The 18,132-nt window shown below is 48.7% G+C and overlaps 1 protein-coding gene across 1 annotated transcript in view; it reads left to right on the forward strand.

Moving 5' to 3' along the window:
• acat2 (acetyl-CoA acetyltransferase 2) overlaps positions 1–10,938 on the forward strand; it is a 70,517-nt gene extending 59,579 nt beyond the window's left edge. The window contains exon 9 of the mRNA XM_059986547.1: positions 6,485–10,938. Within this exon, the coding sequence (XP_059842530.1) occupies positions 6,485–6,655 (171 nt within the window). The 3' untranslated portion in view covers positions 6,656–10,938. The remainder of the gene's footprint in view (positions 1–6,484) is intronic.
• The last annotated feature ends 7,194 nt before the right edge of the window (positions 10,939–18,132 follow it).

Consider the following 18,132-nt stretch of genomic DNA (forward strand, 5'->3'; position numbering starts at 1 on the left):
GTGATGGGGTATTGAGGAAAGTTTTATCGTCTTCAGAAACTGCAGGGGATTACGTGGAGATATTGGAGGTGACTCCCACTCGCACCTTTCTCTGTTACAGGTACTGGAGGGTTTGAGTTATGAGCAGAGGCTGGATAGGCTGTGAATTTTGCTCCCTGGAGGGGTGACCTGACGCAGACAAATAAACACAAGAGACTCTGCAGATGCTGGAAATCCAGAGCAACACACACAAAGTGCTGGAAGAACTCAGCAGGTCAGGCAGCATGTACAGAAATGAATAAGCAGTCAACATTTCAGGCTGAGACCCTTAATTAGTCCTGACGAATGGTATTTGCCCAAAATGCCAACTGTTTATTCCTCTCCTTCGATGCTGCCTGACCTGCTGAGTTCCTCCAGCACTTAGTATGCATTACTCTGGACAGAGATAAAGTGGTTGATCACAGTCCTTTTCCCTAGGGTAGGAAAGTTTAAAGTATAGGTTTAAGGTGAGAGGGGCAACCTTTCCGCACAGAGGGTGGTGGGAATATGGGGTAGGCTGTCAGAGGAAGTGGTAGTCACCAGGATTCAGTGGCATATTGCTCTGGGCCTGTATTCATTAGAATTCAGAAAAAATGTGGGGTGACCTCATTGAACCCTATATTTGATAGAGTGGATGTAGAAAGGATGTTTCCTATGGTGGGAGAGCCTAAGAGTAGAGGACACAGCTTGAGCCTTAGAATGGAGATGAGGAGGAATTTCTTCAGCCAGAGAGTGGTGAATCTGTGTGGAATCCTTTGCCACAGGCAGCTGTGGAGGCCAAGTCTTTATGTGTACTTAAGGCAGAGGTCGATAGATTCTTGATTGGTCAGGGCACGAAGGGATACGGGGAGGAGGCAGGAGATTGGGGCCAAGAGGGAAATTGGATCGGCCATGGTGAAATGGTGGAGCAGATTCGATGGGCCAAATGGCCTAATTCTGCCCCTATATCTTACGGTCATACATGCGTATAGTTACAATGCTTTAAAGATTTTCGGACAGACAGATGGATAGGAAATGTTGAGAGGGTTGCAGGTCAAATGGAACTAGCTCTAGCTGGCTCATTGGTCAGATAGATACGTGGGGTTGAAGGTCTGTTTCCATTTTGTAAAAGTCTATGCCTAAAGCCTTGGCAAACTGCATTAGCGGTCTGACATCTTGCTACGAAAAGACAGAAGATACTGGAAGTCTGAGTTAACAGTGGAACTTGGAGCGAGATGAGGCTTTTCTCTTTGGAGCAAAGGAGATGAGAGGAGACTTGATAGAGGTGTACAAGATGATAAGTGGATAACCAGAGACTTTTCCCAGGGTGAAAATGGCTAATATGAGGGGGCATAATTTTAAGGTGACTGGAGGAAAGAATAGGGGGGAATGTCAGAGGTATTTATTTTTAACTGTGTGGTGGTAGAGGCAGATGCATTGGAGGTATTAAGAAAGGCACATGAAAATGGAGGCTTATGTGGGAGGGAAGGGTTAGATTGATCTTACAGTAGGTTAAAAGGTCGGTACAATATTGTGGGCTGAGAAGCCTGTACCGTGCTGTAGTGTTCTATACACTCTCAGGGAAAGAAAGAGTTAATATTTCATATCGTAGACCCTTCACTGAAACGGAGGAGGAGAGGAAGGTGTAATCTGAGGTTTGCACAGTGTGTATGGAGGGAGGGATGGGTAGGACAAAGGGGAATATTGCTTGCAGGATGTGGCCAGAGCTTGCTGAAGTTAGTGAGTTGATGGGTTAATGTTGGGAGAGGGAAAGGAGGTGGTTGTAGGTGATGGCCACCATAGATAACCCACAGATTCCTGAAGCAGCTCTGAGCCTGACCTCGGGGGCTGTCTCTGCAGAGTTTACATGTTCTTCCTGTTTCCCCATGTGCTCCATTCACCTCCCACATCCCAAAGGTGCTCAGCGGTGGGTTAACTGGTTGCTATAGATTGGTCCCAGTGGTAGGAGAATTGGGGGCTGAAGGTCATAGAACACTACAGCACTGAAACAGGCCTCATGACATGTCTAGTCTATGCCAAGCTAATAATCTGCCTAGACCCATCGACCTGCACCCGGACCACACCCCTCCCTCCTTGTACCTATCCAAATTTCTCTTAAGTGTTCAAATCAACTCAGTCTACCACTTTCGCTGGCAGTTCGTTCCACACTCTCACCACCCTCTGAGTGAAGAAATTCCCCCTCAGGTTCCCCTTAAATATTTCACTTTTCACCCTCAACCCATGACCTCTAGTTCTAGTCTCACCCAACCTCAGTGGAAAAAGCCTGCTTGCATTTACTCTGTCTATATCCCTCCTAATTTTGTATACCTCTATCAAATTTCCCCTCACTCTCCTTTGCTCCAGGGAATGAAACCCAAACCTACTCAACCTTTCCCTGTAACTCAGACCCTCAAGTCTGGCAACATCCTTGTAAACTTTCTGTGCATTCTTTCAAATTATTGATACCGTTCCTGCAGGTAGGGGACAAGATCTGCATACAGTTCTCCAAAATAGCCCTCACCAATGTCTCATACAACTTGGAGATAACATAGCAACTCCTGTACTCCGTACTTTCACTTATGAAGGCCAATGCACCAAAAGCTTTCTTTGTGACCCTGTCTACCTGTGACATTATGGAAATTACAAATCTGGAGTCACAGGACCCTCTGTTCTACCACACTCCTCGGCACCAGACCGCTTTTTATATCTTTATATTGCCCCAGACTCGGTCAAAAGCAATTAATTCCATCATCCAAATCATTGACATGTAATGTGGAAAGAAGCAGTCCCTACGACAACCTCTGAAAAATACCACTAGTCTCCAGCAGTCAACCAGTCTTTGCATCCTGCCAATCTTCAATCTATGCCAGTATCTTTCCAGTAACACCACAGGCTCATGCGCGGCAGTCTGTCCAAATAACAACATCCACTGACTCCTTTGTTTATCCTGCCTGTTATTTCTTCAGGGAGTTCCAACGGGTTTGTACGGCAAGATTTCCCTTCAAAAAAATGATGCTGTCTTTGGCTCTAGTTTATCCTTCAAGTACCTCACAACCCCATCCTTTATAACAGACTCCAACATCTTTCCACCATCAAAGTCAGGCTAATGGTCTATAATCAGGCTAACTGGTCTATAATCAGGCTAATGGTCTATAATCAGGCTATCTGTCTATAATCAGGCTAATGGTCTATAATCAGGCTAACTGGTCTATAACTTTCTATCTTCTGCCTCCCTTTCTTCTTAAAGAATAGAGTGCCATTTGCAATTTTCCAGTCCTCTAGAACCATTCCAGAATCTAGTGCTTCTTGAAAGATCATTACTAATGCCCCCATAATCTCTTCAGTCACCTCTTCCTGAACCCTGGGGTGTGGTCCATCTACTTTCATATCTTTCAGCTTGCAAAGCACCTTCTCCTTAGTAATAGCAACTACACTCACTTCTGTCCCCTGACTCTCTCGAAGGTCTGGCATACTGCTAGTGTCTTCCACAGTGAAGACTGATGTATTAAGTTTGTCCGCCATTTCTTTGTTCCCATTACTACCTCTCTAGCGTAATTTTCTAGCAGTCCAATATTCACTGTTGTCTCTCTTTTACTCTTTATATATCTGAAAAAACGTTTTGTATCCTCTTTTATATTACTGGCTAGCTTACCTTCATGTTTCATCTTTTCTCTCATAGTTTCTTTAGTTGCCTTCTGTTGGTTTTTAAAAGCTTCCCAGTCCTTTCAATTCCCACTAATTTTTGCTACATCTTACAGAATGCCCTCTCTTTTGCTTTTGGGCTGTCTTTGGTTGCCTCAGTATTCCTTTAGAATACTTGTTTGCCTTTGGGATGTATCTGTCTGCACCTTTCTGAATTGCTGCAAGAAACTCCAGCCATTGCTGTTCTGTCATCGTCCCTCAATTGAGGCCAGCTCCTCTCTCTGCCTCTTGAATTCTCTTTAATCCACTGTAATACTGCTTCTCCCCCTGAAACTGCAGGGTGAATTCTATCATAGTATGATCACAGTCTCCTGAGGGTTTTTGTACCTTAAGCTGACTGATCAAATTGGTTCGTTACATAACACTTAATCCAGAATTCTCATTTCCCTAGTGGGCTCAACCACAGCTGCTCTAAAAGTCCATCTTTTGGATATTCTACAAATACCCTCCCTTTGGGATTCAGCACCAACCTAATTTTTCTCTATCTGCCTGCATATTGAAATTCCCCATCATTGGCCTTTTTACATGCCTGTTCTATCTCCGTTGTAGTTTGTAGCCCACACCCTGGCTACTGTTCATAGGCCTGTTTATAACTCCCACCAGGGTCATTTTTCAGTTACAGTTTCTTAACTCTACCCACAAGGCTTCTACATCTTCTCATCCTATCAGCTCTCTCCAAAGATTTGATTTCAGTTTTTACCAACCGACCTGCCCCATCCTTCTGTCTACCTGCCTGAGCTTTCGATATAATATGTATCCTTGAATGTTAACCTCCCAGCTGTGATCTTCTTTCACACACGATGCAGTGATGCCTACTGTGTCATACCTGCCAATCTCTCACTGAATTACAAGGTCATCTACCTTATTCCATATACTGTGTGACGCCCTCAGTCCTGTATTTATCACCTGTTTTTGATTTTGCCCTATGTTACACTTCAACTCATCCCATTGACTGCTATTTTGCACGATCGTAATGGATCCAGCACTGACCACTGTGGCACAGGCCTCCAGTCAGAGAGGCAACCATCTACTACCACTCTCTGACTTCTCTGTGGCAGTCAATGTCGAATACAATTGACTACAACGTTCAGAATGCCACGTGTCTGAACTTTTTGACCAACCTCCCATGTGGATCCTTGTCAAAGGCCTGGCTAAAGTCTATGTAGACAACATTTATTGCCTTTCCTTCATCGGCGTTCCTGGTAATGTCTCAAAAAACACTAAGACTGGTTAGACATGATTTATCACGCACAAAGCCATGCTGACTATCCCTAATCAGACCCTGTCTAACTGATACTTATAAATCTAGTCCCTCAGAATACCTTCCGATAACTTTCCCACCACTGATGTCAGGCTCGCTGGCCTACAATTTCCAGGCTTAATATCAGAGCCTTTCTTAAACAACGTGACCACATTAACTATCCTCCAATCCTCCTGCACCTCACCTGTGGCTAAGGATGTTTCAAATATCTCTGCTAGGGCCATGGCAATTTCTGCATGAGCTTCCCACAGGGTCCGAGGGAGCACTTTGTCAGGCCTGGGGATTTATCCACTCTGACTTGCCTCAGGACAGCAAGCACCTGCTCCTCTGTAATCCATACATGGTTCATGACCTCACGTGACAGAGAATAGGCTTCAGGAAGTAACTAGAGGAATGGGCTTGCTCTAAAGCTGGCAGAGATTTGAAGGACCAAATGGCCTCCTATGTCATAAAGAAAAAATTCCAGCTGTGACCCAGTCTCACAGCGAGATGACTTGGAGCAGACTGATATGGAGAGAGGTTGTGGTTTACTTGGCCATGCTGAATTCAGTAGAGGCCTGAAGGCTGCAGCCTGCAATGATAGAAAATTAATTTATATTGGGCGCTGATGTTACAGACAGAGTCAGAGTGGGAATCAGATGACAGGCGGTGGGGAGCTGAGGGTCATTTCTGTGCACGAGGAGCGGATGCTCCACAAAGCGACCACCCAATCTCTGTTTGGATCTCTCTGATGCCGGGGAGACCTCATCGCAGCTCACCAGAACCGGGTGAAGTTCAGGCGAGCTGCTGAAAAGTGGTTCGGGTCTCTGGATGCTGGGAAGGGAAGAGGTGAGAGGACAGGTGTTGTGTTTCCTGTAGGAAGCTGCTGTAAGACCAGAAAGTGGTGGGTGGGATGGAAGAGTAGCGGGAAGCACCACCCCGGGAGTGGCCTCAACGGAATTGTGGAGGGAGCTGGTAGAAAGCGTGAAGGATGATGTGTTGAACGTGGAGGCTGGAGAGGTGGAATGGGAACCGGAAGAGATGTGTCCTTGCTGTGTCTAGGACAAAGGGCAGGAAGCAGAAGCCAAACAGAGATCAACATACAAGAAAATGCTTTGTGGCTGGGCTGAGACAAAGGTATTTGGTGTATCCTACAAAAGACGGGCACAGCTGACTTCCCTTTGCTCAGCTGGAGGAGGTTTTTTTTCTAATTTGGTACAGTAACCAAGGAGAACCATTTGGGCCTTTGTTCAAGGACTGAAAAAAGACCTCACTCTACCCTGGTTCTTCACAGATGCTCCCTGGCTTGCTGAGGGTTTTCAACATTATATAATTGCAGAGGGTTATCAGCCTCAGAAACTCACTGCCACTCAGCAAGGAGCCTTTCCGTCTTTTAAAGGGTTCATTCTGCTGGTGAATGGGGGGAGCAGAGGGACACAGTCATGCATGGGAAGATGGGATTGGATAAATTGGTAAGACATGGTGGGTGGGAAGATCTGATCCTGTGTGGTACTCTTTTATGTTTTCTGTTCCTTTTGTCTACAGGTGAACATCCAGGGTGGTGCCATTGCCTTGGGCCATCCCCTGGGAATGTCCGGTTGCCGTATCCTCGTCACACTGCTGCACGCTCTGCAGCGAACAGGGGGGACTCGTGGGGTGGCTGCTCTGTGCATTGGTGGTGGTATGGGGATAGCCATGTGCATTGAAACTCTGTAACTCCAGCCAGAGGCCCGGCAGCAGGCATTTCACACAAGCTGCATCAGTGACTGACACACTGCAGAGGTAATGGCAGGTTCGCAGTCCATGACTTTGTGAAAAGTACTTCTTGGTAAGGAAGGGGTGCGGACAGATGGTCATAGAGTCATGCCATGGCCATCTCAACCATCAAATACCCATTTACACGATTCCACTTGTTCGGTATCAAGAAATTGGTCCTGGGTCCATCACTTCCTCAGGCAACGTGTGCAGATACCAACCTCCCTCCCGGTGATAAGGTTCTTAGTATCTCCTTTGAGCCCCCCTTACTTCTCACCTTAATTCAGAGCCCTCTGGACCTCAGTTTCTCTCTGTCTCCTCTGGTCCCAGTCAGTCCAGTATTTCGCCATAATGGGAACGTTTCATCCCAGGCAGCGCCCTGGTGACTGTCCTCTTCAACCTCTCCAGTGAAATCGTGGCCTTCCTGTAGGGTACAGTATTCTACTTTCTTTTATAAAATCATACTAGGACCTTCCACTATTGAGTCATAGAATCATAGAGTGAGGAAGCAGGCCCTTTGGCTAATCTGCTCCTTGCTGACCAAGATTCCCAACAAAGCTTGTCACATTTGGCCCACAGACCTTCAAACCTTTCTCATCTGTTCATCTGGCCCAGTACCTTTTAAGTTGTGTGTACCTTTTAGTGTACCTTTCTCAGTGACTTTGTCTGACAGCTCGTTCCATATACTGAGAACACTCTGGCTGAAAAGAATTGCCCCTCAGATTCCTATTAAATCCCTCCCCCTCTCCTTTCGTTCTTGATTCACTAACCCTGGCAAAAAGGACTCTGCACATTGACTCCATGAATCCACCTCATGATTTTATACACCTTGAAAATATCATCTCCCATGCTTCATGACGAAGTCCTGGCCTGCTCAAACTCTCTCCATAATTCAGTCCCTCAAGTCCCAGCAGCATCTTTTCAAATCTTCTCTGCACGCTCTTTCCTAGAACTGGGTGAGCAAAGCTGAACACAGTATTTCAAATGTCTTCGACATCAGTCTATTCTGCTACTGTGACACAACACACACCGGTTCCTGTACTTGGTGCCCTGAGTAATGAGGACAGGCCTGTGAAAGGCCTACTCCACCCTCTCTGCCTTTGATGCCACTTTCAGGGAGCCATTATCTTGTGCTCCATGTTCCTCTTTTTCGACAGCACTCCTCAGGGCCCTACCATTCACTGTGAAAATCCTACTGTCATTTTTCTTCCCAAAATTCAAAGCCTCACACTTAAGGTGAATTAAACTCCATTTAGCATTCCCAGCTGGCCAAGATCCCTCTAGTCCCTGATTCCCAGCTTCACTGTCTACTTTAGCGTCACCTGCAGGCTTGTTACTCATACCTTGTACATTCTCATCCAAATCTCTGATATGTGAAGGCATGAACTGGTATAGGGCAAAGGGACTAGCATCAAGCCTTTGGGATCCAGTTTGAAAAACAAACAACCACCATCAGTTTCTGCTTCCTACCGTCAAGCCAATGGTCTATCCAATTTATTCTGTACCCCAGCATCCCTCCATACCTTTACCCCACCCTCTCTGCCACTGTTCTCACCTTTAGTGCCCTGGGTCGCTGCTAACCATGTCCTACCCTTATTAGACTCCCGAAAATGTACCTCCTCCATTTATCACCATTAAGTTCCTCGTGCAATTGCACTGCTCAGTTAAGCCTCTGAGCACTCTCCTCACCATCACAACCCCTGCCAATTTACGTGTGTAACTCTCACTTCGGCTAGCAGCTTAATATGGGGGGGGGTTAACTCCTGGCCCGGCCAAACTTAAGAAATCTTGTTTGGGTGGTTGCTGCGTGATGTGTCCCGTTACAAATCGGTATCCCGGAATAACAAACAGTCCACAATATGTGATTAAATGATTACGCTTTACAATTCTTACTTTGACTATATGGTTAGTAAAGAAAATGAGAAAAAAGAAAAAGGGCCCAATCTTATGAAACAGTCCGTTGCGCAAAGTTGGAGCTCACCGATAAGCAGGTTGCCCACCATCGACCTCCTCCGATCGTCGTCGTCCTCCGGACCCTCGCTCCAAGTCTACCACATCTCTCTCTCCTCACCTCTCTCCAGCAAAAGACCGTGAAAATCTCTCTTCCAGACTCACAAGAAAGAACAACAGCATTCCTAACCGAATTATCTCGTCATAACTCAAACATTGCTGCTACAGAGAAACCATTAATTATCAGTGAAATCTTACAGCATGTTACATATGTCATCTGCAAACTTTATTAGTCATCTCTCACATATTAATGTGTAATATATATTTTGAAAAAGGGGTCCAGGCACCAGTCTCTGTAGTCCCAGGCTTCTATTCACAACAGTAACCTTTCGTCATCCCTGTGTCCTGTTACTAAGCCAGTTTCCCAACTTGCCTCGAGTCCCATGGGCTGTGATGTTTTGGACCAACCTTTGTAAGTTTTTTAACACACAAACACCCATCTAACCCCTTACACTTCATCCCTTTCGAGCTTTCCTGGTCTGTATCTTCTCCTCCTCTGTAACAGTTGTTATGCTGTTCCCCCTACAGTATGTCTGTCTGCGAGGACGGTAGTGGTGGTGGTCTCCAGCACAAGCTGTGCCAACCTGCTTCTCTGCCAATGTGATTAGCCACTGCTCTTTTACCTGTGCAGTCCGAGCAGCTCACTGGAAACACCGGTCACCATGTCCACAGGGTTGCAGCTGCTCTGTGTGCACGTCCAGGACCGACTTCCTGCACACACCGTCACTAGGGACATGGGCATCTCCCTGAGCTCCAACACATCACAGGAGTTTCCTTGCCCCAACCTTGGACTCGATGCTTAGTGAGCTACGTCCCCCGCATCTTGCCATTGTGTCCTGATTTTGTGACACCTCTCACCTCTGAAAGGTTGCTATCATGTCCTGGACTTGCATACAGTTAAAACCGTTCAGCAAGATTCAGTGTAGAGGTTCAGACATAAGACTTTAAGACATAGGAGCAGAATTGGGCCATTTGGCCCATCGAGTCTGCTCTGTCATTCCATCATGGCTGATTTATTATCCCCCTCAATCCCATTCTCCTGCCTTCTCCCTGCAACCTTTGACACCCTTGGTAATTAAGAACCTATCAATATCCACTTTAAATATACTCAGTGACTTGACCTCCACAGATTCACAGTCCTGTGGCTAAAGACATTCTTCCTCATCTCTGTTGGGCCCTCTGGTCCTAGACTCCCCCACCACAGGAAACATTGTCTCCAAGTCCACTCTATCAGGGCCTTTCAATATTCGATGTTTCAATGAGATCTCCCCCTCATCCTTATAGACTCCAGTGAGTACAGGCCCAAAACCATAAAATGCTTCTCATACATAAACCTTTCATTCCCGAATAATTCTTGTGAACTTCCTCTGGACCCTCTCCAATGCCAGCATAGCATTTCTCATGTAAGAGGCACAAAAACTGCTCACAATACTCGGCAAGTGTGGTCAGACCAACGCCTCACAAACCCTCACCACCTCATCACTCACATTTCCTAGTTCTCTCAAAATGAATGGTAACATTGCATTTGCCTTCCTCAGCACCAACTCAACCTGTAAGTTAATCTTTTGGGAATCCTGCTCCCAAGTCCCTTTGCAATACCACACACTTCCCCACACTGTATTCCATCTGTCACTTCTTTTCCAATTCTCCCAATCTGTCTAAGTCCAGTCTGTCTCAAAGCCATCAATTCTATCGGTTTCCCCAGCTGTGAGTCTTGTCAGCTAAGTGCAGGCCCACAGAAAACTTGGGGGTGAGCAAGAATGGAAATTTGGGGAAAGGCATGTAGCTAGGGGGAGATTGAAAAGGTGGAGATGGTTCGAAAATGGTGACTGGACAGAGAGCCAGCCGTCAGCAAGGAGAGTGAGGAGGGAACTGCTGGGTGAGCCGATATGAACGGAGAAGTGGAAAGTCACTGGTACTGTTGATACACTGCCACCTCATCGTTACTGACAGCCAGTAACGTGGGAGCCCAGAAAACGTAATCCGGCCCAGCCTCCCTGGAAGTGGCCTGCTGGCAGACTCTGTCACTGTGAACGTGGAGGGTGGGGTTGTTGGCTGTGTGTGAACATGCGGGACCCCTACTGCGATTGCTTCTTAAAAGCATGACAGTCTATTAGCAGCCCTGAGCCTATTTGTGATGCATGAATAATTGAAACTGGAGAGAACAGATCACTTGTTCGTCGAGGTGGCCTCCATCTGGCACAACAAAATAAAGCTGTGAATTAAAGAATTCAGATGGAGATGTGTGAATACTGAGGCAACATGGTGTCCTGTACAAGGGGCAGGACGACAACACATTACTGTTTGGGGAGTTAGTGAGCAGCCATTTGTGTGGACAGCAGCTCAGACTACAACAGTGGGGTGTGGAGGGGTGGGTCGGTGGGTAGGGGTGTGCATGGGTGGGTTACTGGGTGGTGGTGTAGAGGGGTGGGTCAGTGGGTGGGGGTGTGGAGGGGTGGGTCATTGGGTGGGGGTGTGGAGGGGTGTGTCAGTGGGTAGGGGTGTGCATGAGTGGGTTATTGGGTGGGGGTGTGGAGGGGTGGGTCATTGGGTGGGGGTGTGGAGGGGTGGGTCATTGGGTGGGGGAGTGGAGGGGTGTGTCAGTGGGTAGGGGTGTGCATGGGTGGGTTACTGGGTGGTGGTGTGGAAGGGTGGGTCATTGGGTGGGGGTGTATCAGTAAGGGTGTAGAGGGGTGGGTTAGTGGGTGGGGGTATTGATCTGCATTACTGCGTGGGGAGAGCTACTGTTTTTGCGTCTGCTGGTCTGGGTGTGGATGATCGTAGCATCTTGTCTGATGGGGCTGGGACAAACATTCCATGAGCAGGGAGAGGTGGATCCTTCATTGATATTGCTGGCTTTTTCTGGCACCTTTCTGTATATATGTCCTTGATGATGCATTGGGTCAGTGTGATGATGGGTTGGGTCAGTGATGATGCATTGGGTCAGTGTGATGACGGGTTAGGTCAGAGTGATGACGGGTTGGGTCAGTGTGATGATGGGTTGGGTCAGTGTGATGATGGGTTGGGTCAGTGTGATGATGGGTTGGGTCAGTGTGACGATGGGTTGGGTCAGTGTGATGATGGGTTGGGTCAGTGTGATGACGGGTTGGGTCAGTGTGATGACGGGTTGGGTCAGAGTGATGATGGGTTGGGTCAGTGTGATGACGGGTTGGGTCAGTGTGAGGATGGGTTGGGTCAGAGTGATGATGGGTTGGGTCAGAGTGATGATGGGTTGGGTCAGAGTGATGATGGGTTGGGTCAGAGTGATGATGGGTTGGGTCAGAGTGATGACGGGTTGGGTCAGTGTGATGACGGGTTGGGTCAGAGTGACGATGGGTTGGGTCAGTGTGACGATGGGTTGGGTCAGTGTGACGATGGGTTGGGTCAGTGTGAGGATGGGTTGGGTCAGTGTGATGATGGGTTGGGTCAGAGTGATGACGGGTTGGGTCAGTGTGATGATGGGTTGGGTCAGAGTGATGATGGGTTGGGTCAGAGTGATGACGGGTTGGGTCAGTGTGATGATGGGTTGGGTCAGTGTGATGATGGGTTGGGTCAGAGTGATGATGGGTTGGGTCAGTGTGACGACGGGTTGGGTCAATGTGAGGATGGGTTGGGTCAGTGACGATGGGTTGGGTCAGTGATGACGGGTTGGGTCAGTATGACGACGGGTTGGGTCAGTGTGATGATGGGTTGGGTCAGTGTGACGATGGGTTGGGTCAGAGTGACGATGGGTTGGGTCAGAGTGACGATGGGTTGGGTCAGTGTGATGACGGGTTGGGTCAGTGTGATGATGGGTTGGGTCAGAGTGATGACGGGTTGGGTCAGTGTGATGATGGGTTGGGTCAGAGTGATGATGGGTTGGGTCAGAGTGACGATGGGTTGGGTCAGTGTGATGATGGGTTGGGTCAGTGTGACGATGGGTTGGGTCAGAGTGACGATGGGTTGGGTCAGTGTGATGACGGGTTGGGTCAGTGTGATGATGGGTTGGGTCAGAGTGATGACGGGTTGGGTCAGTATGACGACGGGTTGGGTCAGTGTGATGATGGATTGGATCAGTGTGGTGATGCATTAGACAGTTTTGACCACCCATTGTAGAGCCTTCCAATCGTTTGCAGTGCAGTTTCCGTGTCAAGCAACAATGCAGCATGTTCGGCCGCTTTTGATTTCCCCCTTTACTTTCTCTGCTCTGAGAACATCCATAGCTTCTCCAGTCCCGCAGACGCTGAAATGATTTTGGCATGTTGATGTCAAGGAAGAGGGTGTGCTACATCTTCTGAAAAACAGGTTAGGTAGGTCCCCAGGGTCAGATGGGATGTAGCCTAGGCTACTACAAAATAAAATTGCTGTGTCTGAGGATTGGTTTTGTTGCTGGTCACAGGATGACCCGATGATTGGACAGTGGCTAATGTTCCAGAAAGAGAGTAGGGATAACACTGGGAATTATATGTGGCATTGTAAATCAGTGAGTGTTTTTATCTTGTTAGTTTCTCCTCTCACTGTGTGACATGTCCCTGGCCCTTTATTAGGGCTGGAGAGAGAGAGAGAGACTGGTATGCTGAATTGTCCGGTGAGTGTTTATTTTTGTTGTACTGCAGTTCATGGTCTTTCTTGGGGGCTTTGATATTGCCTGCTTGGTGAGTGGAAGGTGCTGGTGCCTTTTGATGAAGTAACTAGATGGGGGAAGGGTTGAGGCTTTGTTGAAAATTGTATGTGGGAGGGGGCACTTTGAGGTCCTAATGTTTTTACTGTACACAGTAACATGAGCAATAGAATTAGGTCATTTGCCCTGTCTTGGAATACCACGCTTGGAATATTGGGTTCAGTGCCAGTCCTCTCATTACAGGAATGAAGCTTTAGAGAGACTGCAGAGGAGATTTACCAGGAACTGCCTGGGCTACAGATTACGAAGGTGAATTGAGAAGCTATGGCTTTTTCTCTTTGGAGTGAAGGAGAACAACAGTAACGTGTTGACAGATGCCATTCAAGTACGACATACCTGTAATTAATTATGTAAACAACAAAGAATGCTTAATCAAACAATATATTTACAATATTGCTGAAATATTAAATACACTAACACCAAGGATCCTGAAATCTGAAACCCTACTCCCTCAGCCATGCATTCATCTGCCAAATCACCCTCACTGGCACATTACACTAGAGGTTGGTGTCCTTGAGGTCCTGCTTTTCAGCTTTCTACGTAACTCTATATGCTCTCTTCAGGACCTCATCCCTTTTCGTACCTCTGTTGTTGGTGCCAATATATGTACCACAACTTCGGGCTGCTCACCCTCCCCCTTTAGAATGCTGTGGATCTGATCTGATACCTTCTTGATCCTGGTACCTGGGAGGCAACATCCCATCCGGTTGTCTTACTCACCTCCACAGAATCTTCCGTATGTTCCCCTTCTCTTTTTCCAACTTCCTTTCTGAGCCGCAGAGCCATACTCAGTAATAGAGACCTGGTTGCCGTGCTTGTGGCTGTTAGGCTGTTGTCCACAACACCATACACCCAACCCCCACCCCCACACCAACTGTACAAAAGCGCTAGGCTTATTTTTGAGGGAACAACTACAGGACTGTCTTCCTATTCCCTTTCATCAGTGGTGTCTGGCCACTCAAAAAGACTAGCTTCAGAACTCTCTCAGCCATTTAGTGGGCACCTTCACCCCCCCACCACCCCAGCAGGACCCAGACAGTCAAAATCTGCAATCCGCAAAAAAACAAGTAGCCAGCACGAGCCCGTAATGCATGCGTAGAAAAGAGTCAACAGTCGACGTCTCGGGCCGAGACCCTTCATCGGGAAGACTCTTTGTGTCCTGAGGAAGGATCTCGACCCGAAACTTCGACTGTTTACTCTTTTCCACAGATGCTGCCTGACCCACTGAGTTCCTCCAGCATTTTGTGTGTGTGGCTTGGATTTCCAGCTCCTGCAGATTCTCTCATGTTTGTGTCACAAGCCCATAATGTTCAAGATGCCCCTATACTGGAGGAGCCTATTACTGATATAATCTGGCTCTCTGCAAGTGAACATCAGTTAATTTAACAGGCAGCACAAGAGTGCTGACGAATTTGGAAGTGTGATACTGTTGGATCCGACTGTTTGATTCTAGTATTAGCAAACTGAAAGTGCAGTCGTGACTTCAAGAGGGTGATCCTGATAGTAATGGTGGTGCTGGCATTTTGCCCTGGGAAATACCTACTTCTGAAGCTCCACCCGTGGAATTACAGCTCACAGCGAACAATCTCCAAATGCTCCAAAATCTTGGAGAAAACCAGCGGGATTTCAGAGAATTAGAGTCCTCGGAGACAGCGCCACCATCCGAACTTTGAGGAATTACAGGATGGACATGGCATGGTCTCTTCAGCGGTCCCAAGTGAAGATGACAGTGATGAAACAATAAGATTGACAGCTACACACACACAAAATGCTGGAGGAACTCAGCAGGTCAGGGAGCTTCAATGGAAAAAAGTACAGTCAACGTTTTGGACTGAGACCCTTCAGCAGGACTGGAGAATAAAAGATTTTTTTTAGCATGTTGCACCAGACTGTCAGCCATTCTTGTCTAGTGCGTGGTGTCAGGATTGGTCTCATTTCGGATTAACCGGATCATGGTATGAACGTTCCTGACTTGACCCCTCTTTTTTTTAACAAGGCCAAATGGCTAGCTCGATGCTCAACCTGGCGTGGATGGAAAGTTTGCTTGGGGCGGCCCGACTTGGATTCGAACTCGGGAGCCTTCGCTCCGGAGTCTGGCGCTGATGTCACTGTGCCACCAGCCTGCCAGAATTAAAGATGAGGAGTGAATTTAAAAATTGGGAGAGTGGAGAAAGAAACACAACGTGTCAGGTGAAACAGGGAATGGGAGGGATGAGCTGGGAAGTTGATTGGTGAAAGAATCACAGGGCTGGAGAAGGGGGAGTCTGATCAGAGAGAACAGAAGGCCATGGAAGGAAGAAAAGGGGAGAGGAGCACCGGGGGAGGTGATGAGCAGGCAAGGAGTTAAGGTGAGAGAGTGAAAAGGGAATGGAGGAGGAGCATTACCGGAATTTTGAGAAATTGATGTTCATGCCATCAGGCTGGAAGCTACTCAAACAGAATATAAGGTGTTGCTCCTCTAACCTGAGTGTTGTCTCATCGTGACAGTCGAGGAAAGGCAATGGGAAGTGGAACTAAAATGGGGGGCCATTGGGAGATGTCGGTAATGCCCCCACCTTAACCATTCACCATCCCCTTTCCCTCTTTCACCCTATCCTGCCCATTGCCTCCCTCTGGTGCTCCTCCCCCCTTTTCTTTCTTCCACAAACTTCTGTCCTCTTCTATCAGACTCCCCCCTTCTCCAGTCCTGTATCTCTTTACATCTTCCCTCCCCCTCCTGGTTTCATCTATCACCTTGTCTTTCTCTCTCCCTTGCCCCACCTTTTAAATCTACTGCTCATCTTTTTTACCCCAATCCTGCCAAAGGGTTTCAGCCCGAAATGTCGACTGTACTCTTTTCCATAGATGCTGCCTGGCCTGCTGAGTTCCTGCAGCATTCTGTGTGTGTTGCTTGGATTTCCAGCATTTGCAGATTTTCTCTTGTTTGACGATTTGATAGCAATGTCACTGCTTGCTCCAACAAGGATACACAGGAGTGGAGATGTTAATGTCGATATATTGATTGTTAATCATTATAGTGGCAGATCCATGAACTATTGCTTATCTTAATGAAGAACAACGAAAAGTGTTCAAACTTTAAAGGTGATATTGTAGCGGTGTGCTACAAACAGCGCTAAAATTACGACACGGAGTCGGTAACTGCAGTCGAAGGAAAAACTTTATTCGAAAACTTCAGCCTCACTTTTAAGCCTCTGTCAACTGGCCCCCCATGGCGAAGAGGCTCCAAAGCTCTGTGCTCGCAAACCCCCGTAGGCTATCTAATTGTGAGTCGGTTCGCATACGCTAGGAAATGAGCCGCCACATAACCCCCCCCCAGAACCGGCGATACACCCCCCAATGTCCACAGCCTGGGCCAGAACCTGCTTGGGAGGTCGGCCTCTGCGCCGAGGCGCCGGAAACTCGGCCGGTTGCGCCAGGTCCACATGGGCCGGCTTGAGGCGGTCCACCGTGAAAACCTCCTCCTTCCCCCCAACGTCCAGCACGAACGTGGACCCGTTGTTCCGGAGCACCGTAAACGGCCCCTCGTATGGCCGCTGCAGCGGTGGCCGATGCCCGCCCCTTCGTACAAACACAAACTTACAGTTCTGTAGGTCTTTGGGTACGCAGGTCGGGTGCCGCCCAGGCTGCGAAGTGGGTATGGGGGCCAGGTTACCGAGCTTCTCGCGAAGTCTGCCCAGGACTGCAGCGGGTTCTTCCTCTTGCCCCCTCGGGGCTGGTAGGAACTCCCCGGGGACGGCCAGGGGCGCGCCGTATACCAACTCGGCCGACGAGGCGTGCAGGTCGTCCTTGGGCGCTGTGCGGATGCCGAGAAGGACCCAGGGAAGCTCGTCCGCCCAGTTGGCTCCTCGCAGGCGGGCCATGAGGGCCGACTTCAGGTGACGGTGGAAACGCTCCACTAGCCCGTTCGACTGTGGGTGGTAGGCAGTGATGTGGTGCAGCTGAGTCCCCAAAAGGCTGGCCATAGCTGACCACAGGCTGGAGGTGAACTGGGCGCCTCTGTCGGAGGTAATGTGGGCTGGTACACCAAAGCGAGATATCCAGGTGGCGATCAGGGCTCGGGCGCAAGATTCGGAGGTGGTGTCGGTGAGCGGGACCGCCTCTGGCCATCTTGTGAACCGGTCCACGATAGTCAGGAGGTAACGCGCTCCGCGCGACACTGGCAGAGGGCCCACGATATCCACATGAATGTGGTCGAAACGCCGGTGGGCGGGATGGAACTGCTGCGGTGGGGCTTTGGTGTGCCGCTGAACCTTGGCCGTCTGGCAGTGCATGCACGTCCTGGCCCATTCACTGACCTGTTTGCGGAGTCCGTGCCAAACGAACCTGCTGGAAACCATCCGGACAGTTGTCCGGATGGAGGGATGCGCCAAGTTATGAATGGAGTCGAAAACACGTCGCCGCCAGGCTGCGGGGACGACGGGACGGGGCTGGCCGGTGGCGACGTCACAGAGTAGGGTCCTCTCACCTGGGCCCACGGGGAGGTCCTGGAGCTGCAAACCGGAGACTGCGGTTCTGTAACTCGGAATCTCCTCATCCGCCTGCTGCACCTCTGCCAGTGCCTCAAAGTCTACCCCTTGGGAAAGGGCATGAACGGTAGGGCGAGAGAGCGCATCCGCCACGACATTGTCCTTACCCGAGACGTGCCGGACATCCGTTGTGTATTCAGAGATGTAGGACAGGTGGCGTTGCTGGCGGGATGACCAGGGGTCGGATGCTTTCGTAAACGCAAAGGTAAGCGGTTTGTGGTCCGTGAACGCGGTGAAGGGCC

The sequence above is a fragment of the Hypanus sabinus genome, chromosome 12 (assembly GCF_030144855.1).
Source record: "Hypanus sabinus isolate sHypSab1 chromosome 12, sHypSab1.hap1, whole genome shotgun sequence".
NCBI classification, from domain to species: domain Eukaryota; kingdom Metazoa; phylum Chordata; class Chondrichthyes; order Myliobatiformes; family Dasyatidae; genus Hypanus; species Hypanus sabinus.